Source organism: Fonsecaea multimorphosa, assembly GCF_000836435.1.
Source record: "Fonsecaea multimorphosa CBS 102226 unplaced genomic scaffold supercont1.2, whole genome shotgun sequence".
NCBI classification, from domain to species: Eukaryota; Fungi; Ascomycota; class Eurotiomycetes; order Chaetothyriales; family Herpotrichiellaceae; genus Fonsecaea; species Fonsecaea multimorphosa.
The window spans coordinates 1,947,125-1,964,823 of record NW_015971636.1 but is presented as its reverse complement, the minus strand read 5'-3'; the positions used below and the strand labels follow the sequence as shown (position 1 = coordinate 1,964,823).

The window sequence follows — 17,699 nt, the reverse complement described above, 5'->3', positions numbered from 1 at the left end:
TCTACACAGGACGAATCTCTCCGTCACAAAGTATCTTTTCTACCATCGTTGGCTGCAACTGTCGAGATGGTCGATCCGCTTACGACGTTCGCGGCAGCGGGCAACGCCCTTCAGTTTGTCCAGCTGGGGGTTGACTTGCTCCGCAAAACGATTGAATACTCGCACGGTGGTGGTAACAGTAACTTTCAGACATTGCAAGATTGTGCGCAGCGTCTGTCGGTCTCCAGTGCCCGCCTCCAGAGGTCAATGGAGTCCGGCGCCTCTCAGCTGCTGCACCCAGGACCCGCCCGTGCTTTGCGTCGCGCAAATCTCGAATGCTTGAGATTGTCTCGAGAGTTGACAGCTATTCTGAATCAGTTGGGCTTCAATAGGCCTCACAGCCTGTGGAGCAGTGGTGAGTGGACGGCCGCTTAGGATCCTTCAATCCTTCGTATGAAGATATACAAACACATATATGACCTCGATATCCTTCATCCAGAAGATGGCCGATCTTTCCTCGAAAAGCTAGAGCGAACATTGATGAGCAGAGGTATGGGCCTGTTGGAGATCGACCCGACCGCCGATGAGGAGGACTGTGAGGGTGATCTCATCAAGTTGCGCCCTGCAACGAAAATCGAGTTCCTGCACAGAACAGTAAGAGATTACTTTGCTGGTCCTGCTGGAAGACGTCTGCTTCACAAACACACTGGGGGACCCTTCGATGCCTACATGTTCCAATGCAACCTCATGGCTATCAGTGTAAGAACCTTCGTCAGTGATGATCAATGGTTTAGTTTGACCAATTTCTCTGATGCTGTGGACGATTTTCTACTACGAATCATGGACCGACAAGTCGAAGAGCGCATGGCGTTTGTGCTGTTTGAAAAGGTGGTGGAACTGTTCGATGAGCATGGCGAAGTACTAAGTGACGGCGAACGGTGGGAATTCGGCTCGTTCCGCCATATCGGTAACGCCTTGCGGCATTGGCTTGAGTACCGGAGCAATGCCGTCTCACTAGCCATACAGCTCGGCTGGAAGCCGTATGTCAAGGCACGACTAACGACGACAGCAATTCAAGAGAAAGAGGGCAGGCCGTTGCTTTTCTACGCTCTTAGAGCATCCAAAAGCCATGGTGACGGTAATGATGAATTGACGCTGCCGGATCTCGACATTCTGAGCGATCTCCTGAGACTTGGCGCCAGTCCAGACAGCATTTTTGTTGATGGGGAATACCACATCCCTCTTTGGGCGTACTTTCTACAGTCTATACAGTTCATCGAGGAACTTGACTACGCGGCTTGTCTGGAGATTGTCAAGTTGTTCTTGTTGCATGGCATTCGGACGGTGGTGACTGAGGCCGACTTAGTCTACGTTTACGGAGAATGTCTGAGCGATTCCAATGGTTGGGGATTCGAACCCAGCCATGAGATTTTGCAGGACCCTCAGGAATTCGTGCAAGAGCGTCTAACGGAGCTCCGGACATCCAGCCTGGAGATAGTTGACGGCGCCGATTCCTACTCGTTCCTAGAAGTACCACAGAGCCTCGCGCGGGTCGCTGAAGACTCCGAACACTCCCTCTTTGCTGAAGCCGACATCGTGGCCTTCAAGGGACTAGAGAGCTCTCAGCACCGGAAAGTCCCATCTCTCAAGCAACCAGCCTTGGGAAAGAAAAGAGCAAGGGAGTCCTCGACCTCGCCGGTGGATCGAGTACGGCTCGAATTGAATAAATCTGGACTTGGTGACGATGGGGAGCAGCCACTCTACAAGAAGACTCGGAGGTCGAGTTTCTGATATATATCTCTAGTACTTCATTAGAACGGGCTCCTATCGACGGAAATAAGGCAACAGATGGAATGGTTTCTTGATCTCCTTGATTGAGATGCCCTGGAAGTCCGCTACCCAAAGCCTGCGGTTCCGTTGGCAGTTTTGGTGTTCATTGATGATTTCTCGAATCTTAATGCGCTTGATACCCAACATTTCTGGTGGCAAAATCAAGCTCGTTCAGGACGGGAGGTATCAGGATATTGTGCCCACGAAATTTCGAACGGATAATATGGTCTTTCTCAGATTCTTCCTCCGTCCATTACATGTACATATTACTATTCCAAAACACCCCTTTACCCATTGCGTAAAATGCATCAGACAGGCCAGGTTCAATCCTACAGCAGCTCCTGACCTAAAACACCTTGCGCAAACCCACCTCCAAAAGCCTCATAAGTCGTTACATTCGGGACCGGTAATCCCTACCTCTTTTTCTCCGTCGTCTAATCTCTCAGCCTCTCGAGGGACTCGCCTTCGTAGCCCCTCCAAGAAGGCCCCCGGTTGCCATGAGCCGGGTTGTCGACCATGGCCGTGTACGAGATCTGGCTGCGCTGGCTGCCATAGTCGTTCAGAGACCTGCTAGTCGCGAACCCCGGCTTAAGCGTTGCCCGTATTCTCGCCAAACGGCTCAAATCCGCCTCGTCGATGATGCTGGGACTCCCCGAAGGCGTAGCAATACCTATAGTCTTGTGCTCGTCCCGCGACCTCCTCGACGAGCCGCTAGGCGACGGCGGGACCGGCAAGATGATATACCTAGCCTGCTTGGCCCAGTGCTTCGTGCTCGCGTCGGCGCTAATCTCATCAGGCCCACCCTTCAGCATCGTCTGCGTGACCGCCCTGCCCATACTCGTCTGGCGCGTGTAGTGCGCCAGGGCTCTCCACATGCGTGGCTGGAAGCAGCACATGCCCAGCGAAACCACCAAAGTGAGCAGGAAGATGGCGCCGACGATGAACGCCGGGATCGCGTAGCGCAGGTCCCCGTACGCGATGGATCGCTCGTACTTGTGCGCAGGTCGGAGACCGACCTGGCTTTGGGAGTCGCGTTTTGTGAGCGTCGACATGGTTCCCATGCCCTCGAAGCCCGTCCGTGTGCCGACGATGGCGAAGCTGATTAGGTCCGTCCAGATCAGGTTCATCAGCGTCTCGGGACCGGCGCTGCCGGCGGACCGGGACATGAGATCGCGCCATTTGAGGGTGAGGCCGTAGTTGGATTTGCCGCTGTAGCTGTTGTGAGGAACCGAGAGGTTAGTTATGATGTCCCCTACGGTATAGAGTGTAGGACTTACTTTGGTATAGCATTCTCATTGACATCACTCAACGCCGCCGCGTACGAGTAAATACTGTTCCACGCGGCTGTGAAGACTCCGCCAGCCGCGAACGAGTCGTACATGTGGATGCCCAAAGTAGTGCCGCGGACGGCGGCGGGTAAATAAATCTTTGCGGCGCGCTGGGCGACGACGTCCGGGTGGTCCGCGAGGGACTCGTCGATCAGGCCCCAGAACTTGTACACGTCCCAGATCTTGTACGTGGATGGGTCGACTTTCTCGACGCCCCACAGCGGCAGGTCAGAGGAGTTGTAGGCTTTCTCCTGCACGTCAATCACCTGCAGCGCCTCGAGCGATGTGCTGCCGTTGGTGCTGAACGTCACCTGCTTGACCGTCGCGGCGACGGAGCTGGCGCAGGTGTACAGGTTTTGCTGCCAGGGGGATCCTGGGTCGGGGCGCCACGATTGTCCCTGGTCGACGTTCTCCGGCTGCGGGATGCTGTACAGGTATCCGCACTGCATGAAGGCCTTGCCGTCCACGCTCGGGTCGTCGTCGTAGTAGCCGCTGCATCGAGTGCCTGTAGTCAAGAGAAGGCGTGTCAGCAGATATCCGCTCTCCTACTCATATCAAATTTGTATAACAGTATGTGGAGAACGCGTACCGTAATTTTCAAACTCCGACTCCAACGTCGTCTGCTCCTTGTAATATATATCATCCAAGAACATGCCGTCCATGCTGCTGATCTTGATGGCGCCGGGCTCGCTGAGATAGCCAAAGGTGTTCAATTGACCCCTGTAGATCGCTCCCTTTTCCGAGTCCGTGAGGTTGAGGGCCTGGGCCACGAACTGGTTGTTCCACCACGCCAGAATGTCGGCGCTGCGCTTGAGCTGCGGCGTGGAGCCCACGTCCTTCCACGTGTTGCCGTCGTTCCAGGCCGGTAAGGGGATTTGGGGGCTGATGTCGGAGAAGCCGCCGTCGTCGCGCAGGTAGCCGTCGTCGCCGGACCCGGAGCTGGAGGCGTTGCCGTTGACCGAGAAGTGCAGGGAAAGGTTCGTGTTGGTGCACCGCGTCTCCGGGATAACCCAGAGAATATCCTCGGTCCACGTCGCGCCCAGTTCGAGACCGCCGGGCACCGTGTGGTTGCGGATGCCGATACCTCCGTTGTACGCGTCGATGATCAAGCCGTTGACCAGATGATATCCCTGGTTGAGGATCATGGACGGGAGCACCTCCAGGCGGCCCACGGCCCGGGTGGCGTTGTTATCCACATACACGTTGTTGACCAGGTTGTAGGCCCGGAACTCGATGTCCAGAAGATTGGCCACGGTCCCGATCTTGGTCCCGCTGGTGAAGACTTCTCGAGTGACGTCGGGAATCGTCGAGTTGATCACCGTGTGGTCGACGTATTGGTTTCTTACCGCCGGGTCATCGTAGATGGAATGCGGGCAGTCCATCCACTTCTGCCAGCCGCACCGCCGGTTCACGCCCTGTAGCTCCAGTGTGGCCATCCCGTAGTAGGACGGGTCTGTCATTGGTATTAGCTTTGACGTGCAACAGGGAATGTATGCGATTCAACACACCTGTGACAGAAAAGAACTCGACGTCATGTAGACCGCTAGATGGATTGATCTTCTCCAAGAGCGGCTTTGGGGTGAGGAAGTTTGCGACGACCAGGCAGATGGTCGCCAGAGTCACGAGCAACGAGACGCCAAAGACACGCCAGCGCACCATTTTGCCCATGAAGTTCCCCGCCGCGCCATCGCTCTGCAAGAGTAATGGCCACCAGGAACTCTGCAGGAGATGGCTGATCGAGGACCATGTGACGGCATCGAAGGAGCGGTCACGGACGATGCCGACAAGCACAAAAGCAAATAACAGGGGGATCACAATATGTACTGTTTTGTTGTCAGGCGGGGAGGAATGGTAGTTATCAGGGGTAGCGAGCCTTACGCAGTGAGATACACCCTGAAATAAGACCCGCAACTTCTCCAACTGTGAGGTTAATCTGGAACATGTTGGATGAATGAAGACCCTGGTGTCGGAAGGGCGAGGCAAGGAAATGTCGGCCCCTCTAATGGGCTACAATTTCATGTGGAAAGAAAGCGATCCATGAGAGGCCAAACAACGAGTACTTGGAGTGAATCATAAACCCGCCAGAGAGTTGCCGATGACACCATTCTTCTACCTATCTTCCTCCCCCAGTCCGTCAATATGAAGCGGCTGCCTCGGGGACTTGTGCAGTATGCTGGCGAAATTGGGGAGACGGGGCTGTGGAAGGTGGTGAGTTGAGTGGGCCATAGTCGCCCGAAAGCCACCAATGAGGCGGAGCACAGCCTACTCACTTTGGCAATACGAACTGACTAACCTTTTTGGGCAGCCTATGAATTGACTTCTTCAGCCACGCGCGACGGATCTATCCCCTCGGGACTCAGGGGGGACTTTGCACGAGGAATTGCGTTCAACGGATCGGTTCTCGACCTGGCGCCTGCCTTTCAGCCGCATGTCAAATGGCTTGGCGCGGCACGATATTCCACCGTTTTCGTCGAGGTATTTTCTTTTGGTGGAGCCTAATGTGTGACTGCTGCGCCCTTCCAGCCTGATGGTTCGTGCTGCAAGTACAACATGGTTTCAGACTTTCAGTCCAGATCTGGCACCGGCAGATTGGTTCATCATGGGCTCCCCTTGGCGATAAACTTGATATACAGCACCTATCTCAGATTCTCGTCGTCGTCGTCTTGACCAAGTCCAGGTACGCAGAGATACGTTCCCCTGCTCATTATCGCAGACATGTTGGGTGCACTCTTGTTGGCCCTTCAGACTACTTCTTTTGCTATCTTGATTAGCAATGTCGCGGCCACTGATTCCAACAACTACGAGCTCGACCATGTTTTCGACAAACGACAAAACTACACCTGCAGTACCGCGGGGCTCGAGGACGTCTGCGAAACGAACACAGAGGACTGCATTAATGCAATGTGTGCATCATGCTCTGGCTATGTCTACATTGCCAACTGTTGCGCCTTGTCCAGCTACACGGAGATGATGCAGTGTATTCTCGAGCTGGAAAGCAATCCAGCCGAGCTCACCGAGACTGTAGCGCCTACATCAACCACCAGTGCCGACACAAGCACCATCACCGCGTCCTCGAACGTCACTGGGATAGCAGCATGTTCAGACTGGGAAGCAATGGTGTTTGGGTGCGTAGATGATACGCCCGGCTTCACCACAGAGGTGTTCAGTCAACAGGCACGCTGCTTGTGCTACAGCAATGGCACATATCGGCCTGACCTCTACGACGGCATGTTCTCGGGCTGTCTTGCCTACCTTTCCACCGCAGATCCTGCAGGGTATTCGAGCGTCGTTACCGCGGGCTCTGTCGATTCGGCACCGTGCAAAAACCTGGCCACGGCCACACCCTCATCTTCTGGCACCCATTACATCGGGCATTTGACCAGCAGCACGTCGACAGCTGCTGCTACCTCGGTGACACCAGGTCCAACAACATTTACAGGTCCCACACAGACACCAGCGGCGGAGAGCAACGGAAGCACAGGCCTAGAATCGGTAAGTTGGGCAAAAGCCTCCTCCTCATGCTCCTAAAACTCAGCTAAGTCCGTCGAACAGAGTCGTCCGATTTCACTAGGCTGGTTCCTGTGGCTCTGGGGGACTTGCGTGGTGGTGGCCACACTGTTGTAAAAGCGTGGGAGTCTAACAGTGTGGCCATACTGGGCTATTTCTCTCTTGAACCACTTGGATTCGTGAGTAGCATCATAGAATTAGGCAAGTTATCCCACAAACGTGCATGAAGTGGTGGGACGATTCAGCGTATTTGGGACAGCGTCACTGGCTCACAGCACGAACTATTTTTGGCGGACATGGAAAGGAGGACAAAGAAGCTTAAGGACTTCAAGACTTGATCTGGACTGGGCAGGGCAAGCCTTCAGAAGGTGACTTGACTTCTGCCCAAAGCGGGGGTGCATGAGGTGATTTCTCGTATTCACGGCGCTTTTGGTCTTGGCTGCATCAACTAGTTGTGTTAGCGAGTGACATTTTGGTGTTTGGAAGCGAGTCGCGGGAACTCTTTTCCACAGGTTCAAGTGCTGGGCCAGAAGTCGTTGATGTATATCGTCTTTCCCATCGCCTGTGAGCACAACATCTCGTCACATAACTACCTCGTGGAGTAGTTTAGCCCAGTTTCAAGCATCCTAGGCAGAGATCGATCTGGGGAAAGAAAGAACAAAAGGGAGGTCTTGCACAAGTCACCAGCAAAATGAGGCTGAGAATCTCAAAGTCACGCGGGCCTTGTTCGATTGTATAACGCAGGGCCTAATGGCCCTAGCTGGTCCTCCCAAGCTCTTAAGGGGTGCCAACTTGCAAAGTTTACCTCCCAAACGCTTCTAGCCCGGTGCAGACGCACGAGAAAAACGAAGGCTGTGACCGCTCATCTATTGGTTGTACACATCGTAGGCAACCTTTGGAGGCGGGCTGAGACATGATAGAAGCCGCATGTTTCCGAGAGGTTTGAGGGGCGATGAATTCGACCCCCGCCTCTCACCTCGTGGCTCTTCTCACCCCGGCGGTTGGCAGCCTCATCATCGAAAAGTACACAGTACGCGGTAGAATCTAGACGGTGGTACATACGTGCTCGAGAGGGTGGGCTATTGCGTAACTCAGAGTCCCAGACAAGTCACTACTCATAATTCGAGGGACGAAGCCACACATACTCTGTACGATGGTGAGGCAGCCAGGCAACAAACTTCCATCCTTTGTTCCTCCCTCAAGTCTGTTAGTTGTAGCCGGACGAGGTCTCTCTAAATGGGGGCCAGAACGTGCGTCTGCCTAGTTAATTGCTTCGGTTTATACTGTGCTGGCAGAGGAGACCGTTGCTATCATCTTGAGAGGGGAACATCCACTTCGTAGGTGCCAACAAATTGACTGCCAGGTACCAGCGCCGCCCCGTCCCGATACTCTATGGGTTAACAATGTCCAAACAAGACCTGAAGCAAGCATTTTCGCAGTACCGAGTACTTCTTAACCGACCAAGAAACTCCCTAGAGCCTCTTCCTAGCCTACCCGAGGCCACGCCTTGACTGTGCCCCCAAGGCCAGGACTGAATCCAGGCAGGTCAGCCCAAAACGCCTACACAGCCCACACCCGCTAATGCAGGGCTATCCCGCAAAAGTGCCGGTTTCGTTTTCAAGTCTTGTTGTCTGCCTTACTAAAGTTATCCCAAGCGGAATCGAAGCCACATGAGGCTGTCGAACCAGTCGCCAAGTCGCAGTCAACACGAGGTGCACTGGCACCACACCACCAACTTCACATCGCCACAGAATACGTGACCGGCGCGGCTGAGAGGAAGGCGCCATGCTTCTCGTAGTGAAGGCGTGTTAGGGTTCTGTCACTCAATCTATAACAATGATCCAATATCCCACAAGTCGGGCCATCCTGCGCGATGTACTTCAGCTAGAAGCCAGCGTCCATCTATCCAACCTCAAGAATTCCTTGTCAACACTGATACATTTGTGACACAATGAGAACAGCAACTCCACTGTGGGCCGTCGTAGCCATTCTATTCTCCCAATGTCTCGCCGCACCCCTCACTCCCGCAGCAACGCCCGAGGGTGCGGCTCTGCGGTTGCCTGTTAGGAAGAGCCTTCTCACACCGGGAGATATTCTTCAGCGTCGCTCGTCAGTGTCATCGTCGCTGAAAAACGGCGACTTTGAATACCTGATTGACCTTGAGCTCGGAACCCCCGCCCAGGCTGTCACCGTCAGCCTCGACACGGGCAGCAGTGATATCTGGGTCTACGGGCCTGGCTCGTGCGGGAGCACAAGCTGCACGGGCGGAACCTGTAAGTTCTCTCTCCCTGTCTCTCTCTCCAAGGTCAAACACCACACCAACCTAAGAACTCGTTCCACTAACTGTGTTGTGTTCTAGTCGATCCGACAAAGTCAAGCACGTACGTCGACGACAGCAGCATTGGAGAGTTCTCCGTGTCCTATTTTGACGGCACGGCGGCGTCGGGATACTACATCGAAGACACGATGGAACTGGGCTCCGCGACAGTGACGGGCGTGACCTTCGCCGTCGCCACCTCTGCGGCCAGCACGGAGCGCGGCATCATGGGGATCGGCCTGCAGGGCCTCGAGGGCAGTGCAGTAAAGTACCCGGAGTTCCTGGACGACCTCCACACCCAAGGCTTCATCGACCGGCGCTCCTACAGCATCTACCTCGACGACCTCGAGGCCGGGAGCGGGTTCATCCTCTTCGGCGCCGTCGACTCGTCCAAATACTCGGGCGACCTGGTCACATTGCCCATCATCCCATACACCGACTCCGCCCCTCGTCTACAGGTCGAATGGACGTACCTCTCCGCCACCGACGGCTCGGGAACCACAACCACTCTCACCCAATCCGGCTTCTCCTACCCTGTGGCCATGGACACGGGGTACACCACCTCCGTGCTCCCCACCGAACTCTTCAACGAACTCGCCACCTACTTCAACGTCTACACCGACTCTGAGGGCACCTACCTCGTCCCCAACTGCCAAATGCCGTCCGGCTCCTTCACTTTCGGCTTCGGCACCGGCAGTGGCAGTGCGCCAGCCGTGACCATCCAGGTCCCCTTCTCGGAACTCGCTGTGCCTGAACCCAGCGGGTCCGGGGAGTGTCTGTTCGGGTTCCTCCCGCAGGACCAGAGCGTCATTAGCTTCGGCGACACCTTCCTGAGGAGTGCGTACCTGTACTATGACTTTGACGGGTCGACCATCAGTCTGGCGCAGGCGGTTTGGACATGAAAGGACATAAAATGGGGGGAGTTGGGTTTGGTGTCTAATAGGAAAATGACCTATGTGCATCTCCGGCTTTCGAGGGTAGAATTCATATGCATAGGACCATCGGAAAGGGGGCCCCCTTGGCTTGCGAGTGACGAATTGGCATTGTATTGCAACGGGAGTTTTCAGAATCAGGATAGGCTACCTACCTACATAGCCCACCTGCAAAAGGCACAAAGAATGTCAATCAATCAATCCATCAACCAAACCTGTGATACTCTTCCCCTTGCCTATTTTCCAACATGTATCAGTACGCACGCGGGCAAGTGCGCAACTTGCGTACTTCGTCCGTTGAAAAAATACGCACAAAGCTGAGTAAAAAAAACATCTCGCGAGAGTTTTGAACCACCTGCAGGACAACAGAATATCTGAGGACTCTGGACTTTCCGAGTCACAGGCGACGCGGGGGATGGAGCCGTGTACTACCAGGTCCGTCCATACAAGGTCACACATACATACATATATGAATCACTCTCCAGTAACGATCCTTGCACGCGACCACCCATAAGGTAGACGGGGCATGACGTTACATCTATCCCGTTGCTCGTTCTCCCACCATTCCTCGCCGGCATTGGTATCTACGTCGCTATCAGGCTGATCTTCGGCGGCAGGGACAACAGTCTTTCCGTTGTCGTCGTCTCCTGCATCACGCACGGCTTCGCGTTCTTCGGCTCGTCCAGGCCGTGGCTGCGCCCGTGGCATGTGTTCCGTAAGTCGTTCCTGTTGTTCGGCGCTTGATTCTCCACGCCAAACCCGTAAGCGACGCGTTGGTTGTATGAGGCGCGACCCCTCGTCTGGGGAAGGGAGGACTGCTTGGTCCGCCCTCATGGAGGCGAGGAGGCACAGTCCGACAATGAGGATTGGGATGCAGAGGACGAAGATGAAGATGGCGAAGGTAAGGAGGAGGAGAGGAAATAGGAGGATGGCTGCCAGGAATGCGCCCATCCTGTTTTCGTCGTGTCGTGTCGTTTCGGATCCTGTTGGGTCGTATCGTTTCGTGGCGGACTGGGGTATCTCTTCCTTGCGCTGGAAAAGAAGGGAACGGGCAGAAGTAGACGATGATGAGGGTGAAGCAAGGCAGAGATGGATGATTGGATGAATGGATGAATGAATAAACAGGTAGAGGGATAGCGTGAGAAAGGGTACTCTTGAAGCACAGCTTTCAATATATATACACCCAGGCTCAATGTCAAACGGGAAAAGCTCAGGAACATAGCCGTGGCTCGTGACAGAGTCGTTATCCTCGTTCGCTGTCAGAACGGTAACGAACAGCAACCTAGTCAAATCGAATGGCCATTGGGAGGGATGAGTGAGACGGCCCCTGAAGTCCAGCAGCTCTTCCTTTCATAATCTCGTAATATTAGGTGCATTGCGACATGAGGAGTCAGGCATTGACCTCGAAAGCACCAAGGAAGCGTTGTCGCAACCAGAAGAGCCATCGCCGGGGCGCTGAAAAAGCCGACATCAGTAGCTAGGGCTTTAGTCACACAAACTGTCTCAGGATCGCCATCGTCAAGATAATGGAACGACAGGAGATGCCGAAGACGGTGAAGATGACGGCCAGTAGCATTCGGGTGGCGGCTGGGTGTATAATTCTTCACGCCAATAGGTTTTCGAATGGTGGCTGGGTGATGAGGCTCTGGAATCCTCACTTAGACAGGCCATCATCAAAGTCTCGGTGACGAATGAAGACGCTTAACGCAAGCTCTCGAGTGTCCTGGGTGCCTGCTGGTTGTGGTGAGGGTGACAACCATTAAATCCTTGCCATCGAAGACTCGTTCGTCGCAGGTGGAAGCGTATCTCTGATCCTCACTGCTCAACTCTCTCCCCCGTCAATTTTGACTCCCTCCACTGCGGTCTCATCCAGGACCACAACGCCGTAGGGATCTCTATCCCTTGCACTGACTACCACCTCCACACTCTCATCATTCAACATCTCTTTGATCTGCTCGGTCAAACCACTCTTTCCAGTCTCTTCACCTCTCACCTTGGCCCACTCCTCGCTGACCTCCCGCTCCAGCCGTTCCCTCATCACGTTCCAAAGATAGCCTCTCTCGGAGTTGGAGTGAAACAGAGCAATCACACAACCACCCCGTTCAATAACCGCGAGGGCCTCGTGGTGACTCAGCTCGCCCGTGAATATCAAGTCCGCCTTACAACCCCGGACCACGCTTCCTCCGCTGCCCGGACACGTGGCCACGCTCGCAATAGCTATCTCCTCGAGATTCCTCCCTTGAGGGATGGCCACCGCAAAGCCTTTGGGAAGGCCGATTGCATGAGCGATGCGAGTGATCAGGAGCGTTAGAGGTTGAGGAGAAGAAAACTCAATCAACCGGCCAGCTCCAGTGTTCGAGGTATTGTAGGTATCGGACGACGTAAACTGATTTGCTGCGTCAAGGGATGCGCGGGGAGAAGGGGTGATGACACTCCGAGTATGAGAGATGGCGGCGGCTTGGAAATCAGATGTTGGGAGTGGCATGCTTGGCCTGGAGTAGGTTCTGTGCGCATGGCTCGGGCGAGAGAGCTTCTTCTTAGCTTTAGGAGTGGTGAAGGGGTCCGTCATTGCGTCCTCATCGTGATCCGCAGAAGGAGAGGTGGGTTTTGTAGAAGGATTGGAATGTCCTTCCGAACCGCTTTCCGAGGTTGTGACTTCTGTATCTGAGGGAAGATAAGTTGCTGCATATGCCTCTGGCTCCGGATCGTCCACCTTCCCCGTCACAATATCACAGAGCCAATCGGCCATTCCGTCAGGAACCGTATCAACCGCTGTGTGCGGACAGTAGACGCTGATGCCATGCGCAAGGAGCAGCGTCATGGACAGCTGCTGGGTGTCATCCGTGGTTATGGATTTGAGACCGCGGAATATGATGGGATGGTATGCGACCACGACAGAGTGGTTGTTCTCAATCGCCTCTTCTGCGACGGCTCGAGTCAGGTCGACGGTCAACAGTACCGAGTTGCGGTTTCGAGGCCGCGAGGGTATGAAGGGAGCTTCGACTAACAGACCCGTATTGTCGAAGGATTTATCTGCGAGGGACTCGGGGTAGAGCCGGCGCATCGAGGACACCACGGCGGTGGTGAAGGGAGAGACATTGTATGCTTGACTTTGAAAGGTGCTCATCCTGCGACGGGTCAAGATGTGAGTTGCCTTGGATTGAGGGACCGGGACAACTCGAGGGAGGAGAGATCGAAGCATTAGCAAGCTCTTGTAGGGAAGCGCATTGTCGGCCCAATCAATGTGCCAACAGGTTACATCGTGATCATGAGGATACTCGGTACAGTACCTGGTAAGAAGCTGGTGCGTTGGCCGTGGTAGAAAGCTCAACGCGAGGCGCGAGGCTGAGCGTGCCTCCAATGACGCAAACCCCAAGAAGCTCTAGACGAACCGAGGATTTTCCTGGAGGTTTTGATTTCCAATTCCCAATTCACAAGACTCGGTAATGACATATGTAATCGACCCTCAACTACTCGGTACTGGAAGAGAACATAGGGTCTTCAGCCTCACCACGAGACACACACAAACTTACTGAGCATCCTCCTCAGCCTTATCCGTGTCCATGCAAGTCTATACGGCTCTGGCATTGCAAGCTGCCCGCCGAGTCCCGCCTACCATCATCCGCGCAAATAGCAGCATCACCAGACAATCACCCTTGCAGCGCCTCCGACTCAGACCACGGCCCTTTCTCTCGCGCTCCTTTTCCATCACCACGCACTCTTCCTCGAGCAATTCCCCACCAATGGCCGCGCACACAGACACTGAAGCCGCAGAGGTCGCCGCCTCCTCCTCCCCACCCATCACCCCAGAGTACCTCACCGAAAAGCTCAAACAGTCCATAAATATAACCCACATCAGTATGGAAGATATGTCCGGTGGCTGCGGACAGGCCTTTAATGCCATCATTGTGTCCCCAGAATTTGAGAAGAAAACGCTGTTGGCAAGGAGTCGGCTGGTCAACGGCGTGCTGAAGGATGAGATCAGAGCGATCCATGCCTGGACGCCCAAATGTTTGACCCCGGAGCAGTGGGAGAAGGAGAAGGAGAGGATAGGGTGATGGAAAGTGGGTGTGTTGATGGGGAGCGCAAGAGGCACCGCCAGGATTGAGTTCGGTCTGTGATTAATGCGTGCTGATGAACATGGGTGGCTCCAAGAATGGACCAATATTCATATCACAATATTCATATCACTTGGAACAGATGCCGGTTGCTCAAGGGATGGAGGTCCCCTCAGTCCGCGACTGGACATCCCTGAGCAAATCTGGCCGGACAAGGCAACCAAAATCAAAGATGGAGGACCATTTCAGCGACATGTTGACCCAAAGAACTTCATCTGATGTCTATGAAATGCTGGGTGGGAGTATTTTGCACACCAATTATTACAACGCACTAGATTTTAGATTCTTCTGTACACCAAAACACCTCTTTCACTACATTCGAGCCGCAGAACTTATATTCCACATCTCCCTGGCAGCGCGAAGTCGGCGGCCAGGAGAACCGTTACACAGAGTATCAGCCGCAAAAGTACCATCCGTACAGACCATCAAGCAATCGAAGCGTATCAGCTTCCTCGCGGTCCAATGGCCACACCGAAAAGTCGGCGGCCTTCTCAAAATCCAAAAATTCAGTCGTGAAGAGGTATCGTAAAACAAGAATTCGCCCCTGGCTTTTCCCCACCCTTATCTCTCTCGTGAAGTCGTGATATGGGTCGCTGTGTACCCCTGCAGGAAGCTGACGGGCTCCTTTTGTCCTCAGTTGATACCTAGGTAGTCTCCGATGCGGCGCAACAGTGTACCGACATCCTGCGGCGTTGTCGAGGCTCGGAAGCCGGAAAGACGAGGTCGCGCCGTCAATCAGATGCCGTATCTATGACTGAGGATGGCCTTCAATTTGAGCGCCGCGGCTGCTCAAAGCTTGCCGTTTGCGTAGAAGCCCACGCATTTATCCGTTGCTGCGATCCACCTCTTCGAAATATTTTGCTACAGTCACTGCCGCATAGGGGCGGCCATTGGTTGCTGTTGCGGTGGGTATATGCGTTGGCGTTTATTCGAGTTTCCCATATCTGATCCTCCACCCATCTCCGAATGACCTCTCCTGTGTGCATGCTGCTGCTGCGCCGTTACCATACCGGGTCCCCTCAGTCCTACGGGCGTCTGTGGTCCGGCTTGAAAGGATGTCGGGTTTCCATTCGCATCCACGTAGTGCTGCTGTTGCCCCATGCCGGCGTAATGCATGTTGGGATTTACTGGTGACACTCCCGAGTACTGGCTGGGTGAATTCCATGTGCCGCTCGATCCCGCTGGGGAAGCCCCTGCAGACATATCGTCCCGGACAGAGTGCGCCGTTGACGATGCTGCCCCTGACGGAGCAGTCGTCGCTGACAGTGGCTGCGGCTCCATCCCTTGCGGCATCATCTTCAGATGCATCAAGTGTTTCTCCAACATATCAAGCAGTGATTTTCGCGTGAACGGCTTGGGCAAAACATCGTCCATGCCGTGATGGAAGTACATCTGAATGTCGTCCGATCGAATGTTGGATGTCATCGCGATGATTGGTGTGCGATCGAATTGTCGGATGATATGACAGGCCGAAACACCATCCAAGTTGGGCATGATGATGTCCATCAAGATCATGTCGTACTTGGTTCCTTCCTGCATCTTGTTGACGGCCTCTAGCCCGTCGAGTGCCGAATCAACAACGCACGAGAACGAGTGCAAGAATTTGCCGCCAATCTGTCGGCAGGTCGGATCGTCTTCGACCAGGAGGATTCGCGGCGGTCGACTCCATCCAGGATCCGATAATCCGCTCTTCTTTCGCGTGTCGGCAAATTGTGTCCGGGGATCTGAACCGTCTCTTGGTGGCAACGGGTAAGGGATATTATGTATGTACTCGCTGGACATGGGGTCAATTCCATTGGTTGTCCCCATTGGGTATACCACCGTCTCTAATTCAGCTGGGTTGATCTTCGAGAATGCCATGCTACCGCTTGGAGGGGCAGAATTAGGCCCACGGAATTGCCCAGTCCGAGGATCCTGTCCTGCTGGCGGGGTATGAACATTGGGGTGCATTTGTTCGAGCGCTGCGATGTTGAATTGCCCATCGGCATTGATATCGTTCAAGAGCTTCGCAGCATGTTGCAAGGGAGACGCTGGGGTGTCTTCATCCTGAGGAGGCATACTCTGGCTGGTGGGAGTCAAGGTTGTGCCTGTTTGTGCAGAGTCCGATGGTGGAGCAAACAGCTGCTTGCTGTCCCTTCGCTGCTTCGCGTCGACAGATTGCAGGAACACCATAACATCCTGCATAACTTTTTCATGGTTGACAACCGTTTTTTGGAGTCGGACGATTTCCACAGCCACCATCTGATACTGTGATTGAAGTTGATTGTTGCACGACACGAGACTCTCTATTTGCTGTGCCTGTGCGACTATTTGTTGGTTCATCAGGTCGATTTGTTGGATGGGAATCTGTTCGTCGTTGAGACTTGACGGCTTTCGAGGTGCTGGGGCTTTTCGTCTGATGTTGTCTAGGCTTTCCTTGTTATGCTGCCGGAACTCTGGATGTTTAAATTCCCAGGCGTTGGCGCCATACATGGACGCTGCACCGTCCTCATTGTTCTGTCGCACTTTGTGAAAATCGTATTTATTCAGTTGCCGAACGAAACTCGCGAAATTGGAATGTTTGAAGTGTTTCGGCAGAATGGACTTGGTGAACTTTTCATTCTCCAGGACCACAAAACTGTCGCCGTCATCGCCCCAACGTACCACCGAAGAGTATGAAGGGTCTTCCAGCATTCTGCGCATGGGTTAGCTTCGAGTGCCTTCACGAAGGATGGCCGCAGGGGAGATATACTTATACAGCTTGCGCACAAAGTCGCTCGAGTTGTTTGCCGACCCACCCTGGCCGTCCATGTTGATTTAACAAGTTGTATTTTTTCTCCTCTTGCGTGCAATATGATTTTCCAAGGATGGTTGTTCGGTGAGGACCACAAGGACGTGGACGGCTTCCAATCGTGGGTGATGCAATCGACTGCACAAGGCCGGATCACCGCAGCATCGCTGAAGATGCGCCTTCAAAGTTTCCAAAGATGCTCGAATGCGGCAAGAGCACAATATGCAGATGAAAGGTATGTGTGTTCCAATGGCAGGTAATGATGATTGGAATGGAATGTGCTGTCGGCAGAATGCTGGTCAAGTGGCACAGACAAAACTTGGGTGGAGGCTGCTTGAGGTTGGAGGGTGCAGAATGCTGGGATTCGGCTATTCGGCCGCAATCAGTCTAGGATTCCCAGATCTTGGACGGGCAAAGGCGGGATGGAGCAGAGATTCCTCAGGCACAGAGCGAGGATGGAATTGTATTTCAGCGACTGATTGGAATGCGGATGTCAACGAGTGCAGGATGGAAGAAGACGAGCGTCTGCGTGAGTCTGTGTGTCTCTGTCTAAGTGTGGTGTCGGGGAAGGGGGAATCGAGAGTGGTGACGAACAATGGCTCCTTTGGGGGGAGAGAAGAGAAAGTTGGCTGCAGGTGGTTTACTCTGTAGGTGGGATCTTGGAACACCGAAGGGGCCCATACAAAACCGAGCAGAAGAACCACCAGCTCGCCAGCGCAAAGAATTCCCTGGCAATTCTGGGCGGCAACTTTGGCGCTGGTTCCTCTATCAGGACGCCCAGGACGCAAAGGACCACCCACACTTCCTTGCCCATCCAGTCAGCAGCAGTCAAATGAGGACTGTACCCGTTTTAGGCGAGCATGGGATCGTATCTGCTCTGTGCTGGACCGGGGGCGAGGGGGGGAATGTTGTGCGGCT

At 54.1% G+C, this 17,699-nt stretch overlaps 9 protein-coding genes across 9 annotated transcripts; 5 read left to right on the top strand and 4 right to left on the bottom strand.

Moving 5' to 3' along the window:
- Positions 1 to 66: 66 nt before the first annotated feature.
- Z520_01652 (uncharacterized protein) lies at positions 67 to 1,770 on the top strand (the record flags this gene model as incomplete). Its single annotated transcript, XM_016772168.1, has 2 exons — positions 67 to 394; positions 479 to 1,770. 2 exons carry the CDS (start codon positions 67 to 69, stop codon positions 1,768 to 1,770), a joined length of 1,620 nt encoding a protein of 539 aa, XP_016637307.1.
- Positions 1,771 to 2,243: 473 nt separating this feature from the next.
- On the bottom strand, positions 2,244 to 5,079 carry Z520_01651 (uncharacterized protein; the record flags this gene model as incomplete). Its single annotated transcript, XM_016772167.1, has 5 exons — positions 2,244 to 3,024; positions 3,087 to 3,642; positions 3,727 to 4,590; positions 4,646 to 4,960; positions 5,016 to 5,079. 5 exons carry the CDS (start codon positions 5,077 to 5,079, stop codon positions 2,244 to 2,246), a joined length of 2,580 nt encoding a protein of 859 aa, XP_016637306.1.
- Positions 5,080 to 5,852: 773 nt separating this feature from the next.
- Z520_01650 (uncharacterized protein) lies at positions 5,853 to 6,761 on the top strand (the record flags this gene model as incomplete). The annotated part of the gene is made up of 2 exons (XM_016772166.1): positions 5,853 to 6,629; positions 6,690 to 6,761. 2 exons carry the CDS (start codon positions 5,853 to 5,855, stop codon positions 6,759 to 6,761), a joined length of 849 nt encoding a protein of 282 aa, XP_016637305.1.
- Positions 6,762 to 8,595: 1,834 nt separating this feature from the next.
- On the top strand, positions 8,596 to 9,863 carry Z520_01649 (uncharacterized protein; the record flags this gene model as incomplete). Its single annotated transcript, XM_016772165.1, has 2 exons — positions 8,596 to 8,917; positions 9,004 to 9,863. The coding sequence occupies 2 exons, from the start codon at positions 8,596 to 8,598 to the stop codon at positions 9,861 to 9,863; spliced, it is 1,182 nt and encodes a 393-aa protein (XP_016637304.1).
- Positions 9,864 to 10,367: 504 nt separating this feature from the next.
- Positions 10,368 to 10,844, bottom strand: Z520_01648 (uncharacterized protein; the record flags this gene model as incomplete). The annotated part of the gene is made up of 1 exon (XM_016772164.1): positions 10,368 to 10,844. The coding sequence occupies one exon, from the start codon at positions 10,842 to 10,844 to the stop codon at positions 10,368 to 10,370; it is 477 nt and encodes a 158-aa protein (XP_016637303.1).
- Positions 10,845 to 11,715: 871 nt separating this feature from the next.
- Positions 11,716 to 13,020, bottom strand: Z520_01647 (uncharacterized protein; the record flags this gene model as incomplete). Its single annotated transcript, XM_016772163.1, has 1 exon — positions 11,716 to 13,020. The coding sequence occupies one exon, from the start codon at positions 13,018 to 13,020 to the stop codon at positions 11,716 to 11,718; it is 1,305 nt and encodes a 434-aa protein (XP_016637302.1).
- A 436-nt stretch (positions 13,021 to 13,456) lies between these two features.
- Positions 13,457 to 13,951, top strand: Z520_01646 (uncharacterized protein; the record flags this gene model as incomplete). Its single annotated transcript, XM_016772162.1, has 1 exon — positions 13,457 to 13,951. The coding sequence occupies one exon, from the start codon at positions 13,457 to 13,459 to the stop codon at positions 13,949 to 13,951; it is 495 nt and encodes a 164-aa protein (XP_016637301.1).
- Positions 13,952 to 14,033: 82 nt separating this feature from the next.
- Z520_01645 (uncharacterized protein) lies at positions 14,034 to 14,540 on the top strand (the record flags this gene model as incomplete). Its single annotated transcript, XM_016772161.1, has 1 exon — positions 14,034 to 14,540. The coding sequence occupies one exon, from the start codon at positions 14,034 to 14,036 to the stop codon at positions 14,538 to 14,540; it is 507 nt and encodes a 168-aa protein (XP_016637300.1).
- A 338-nt stretch (positions 14,541 to 14,878) lies between these two features.
- Z520_01644 (uncharacterized protein) lies at positions 14,879 to 16,801 on the bottom strand (the record flags this gene model as incomplete). Its single annotated transcript, XM_016772160.1, has 2 exons — positions 14,879 to 16,685; positions 16,743 to 16,801. 2 exons carry the CDS (start codon positions 16,799 to 16,801, stop codon positions 14,879 to 14,881), a joined length of 1,866 nt encoding a protein of 621 aa, XP_016637299.1.
- Positions 16,802 to 17,699: the final 898 nt, after the last annotated feature.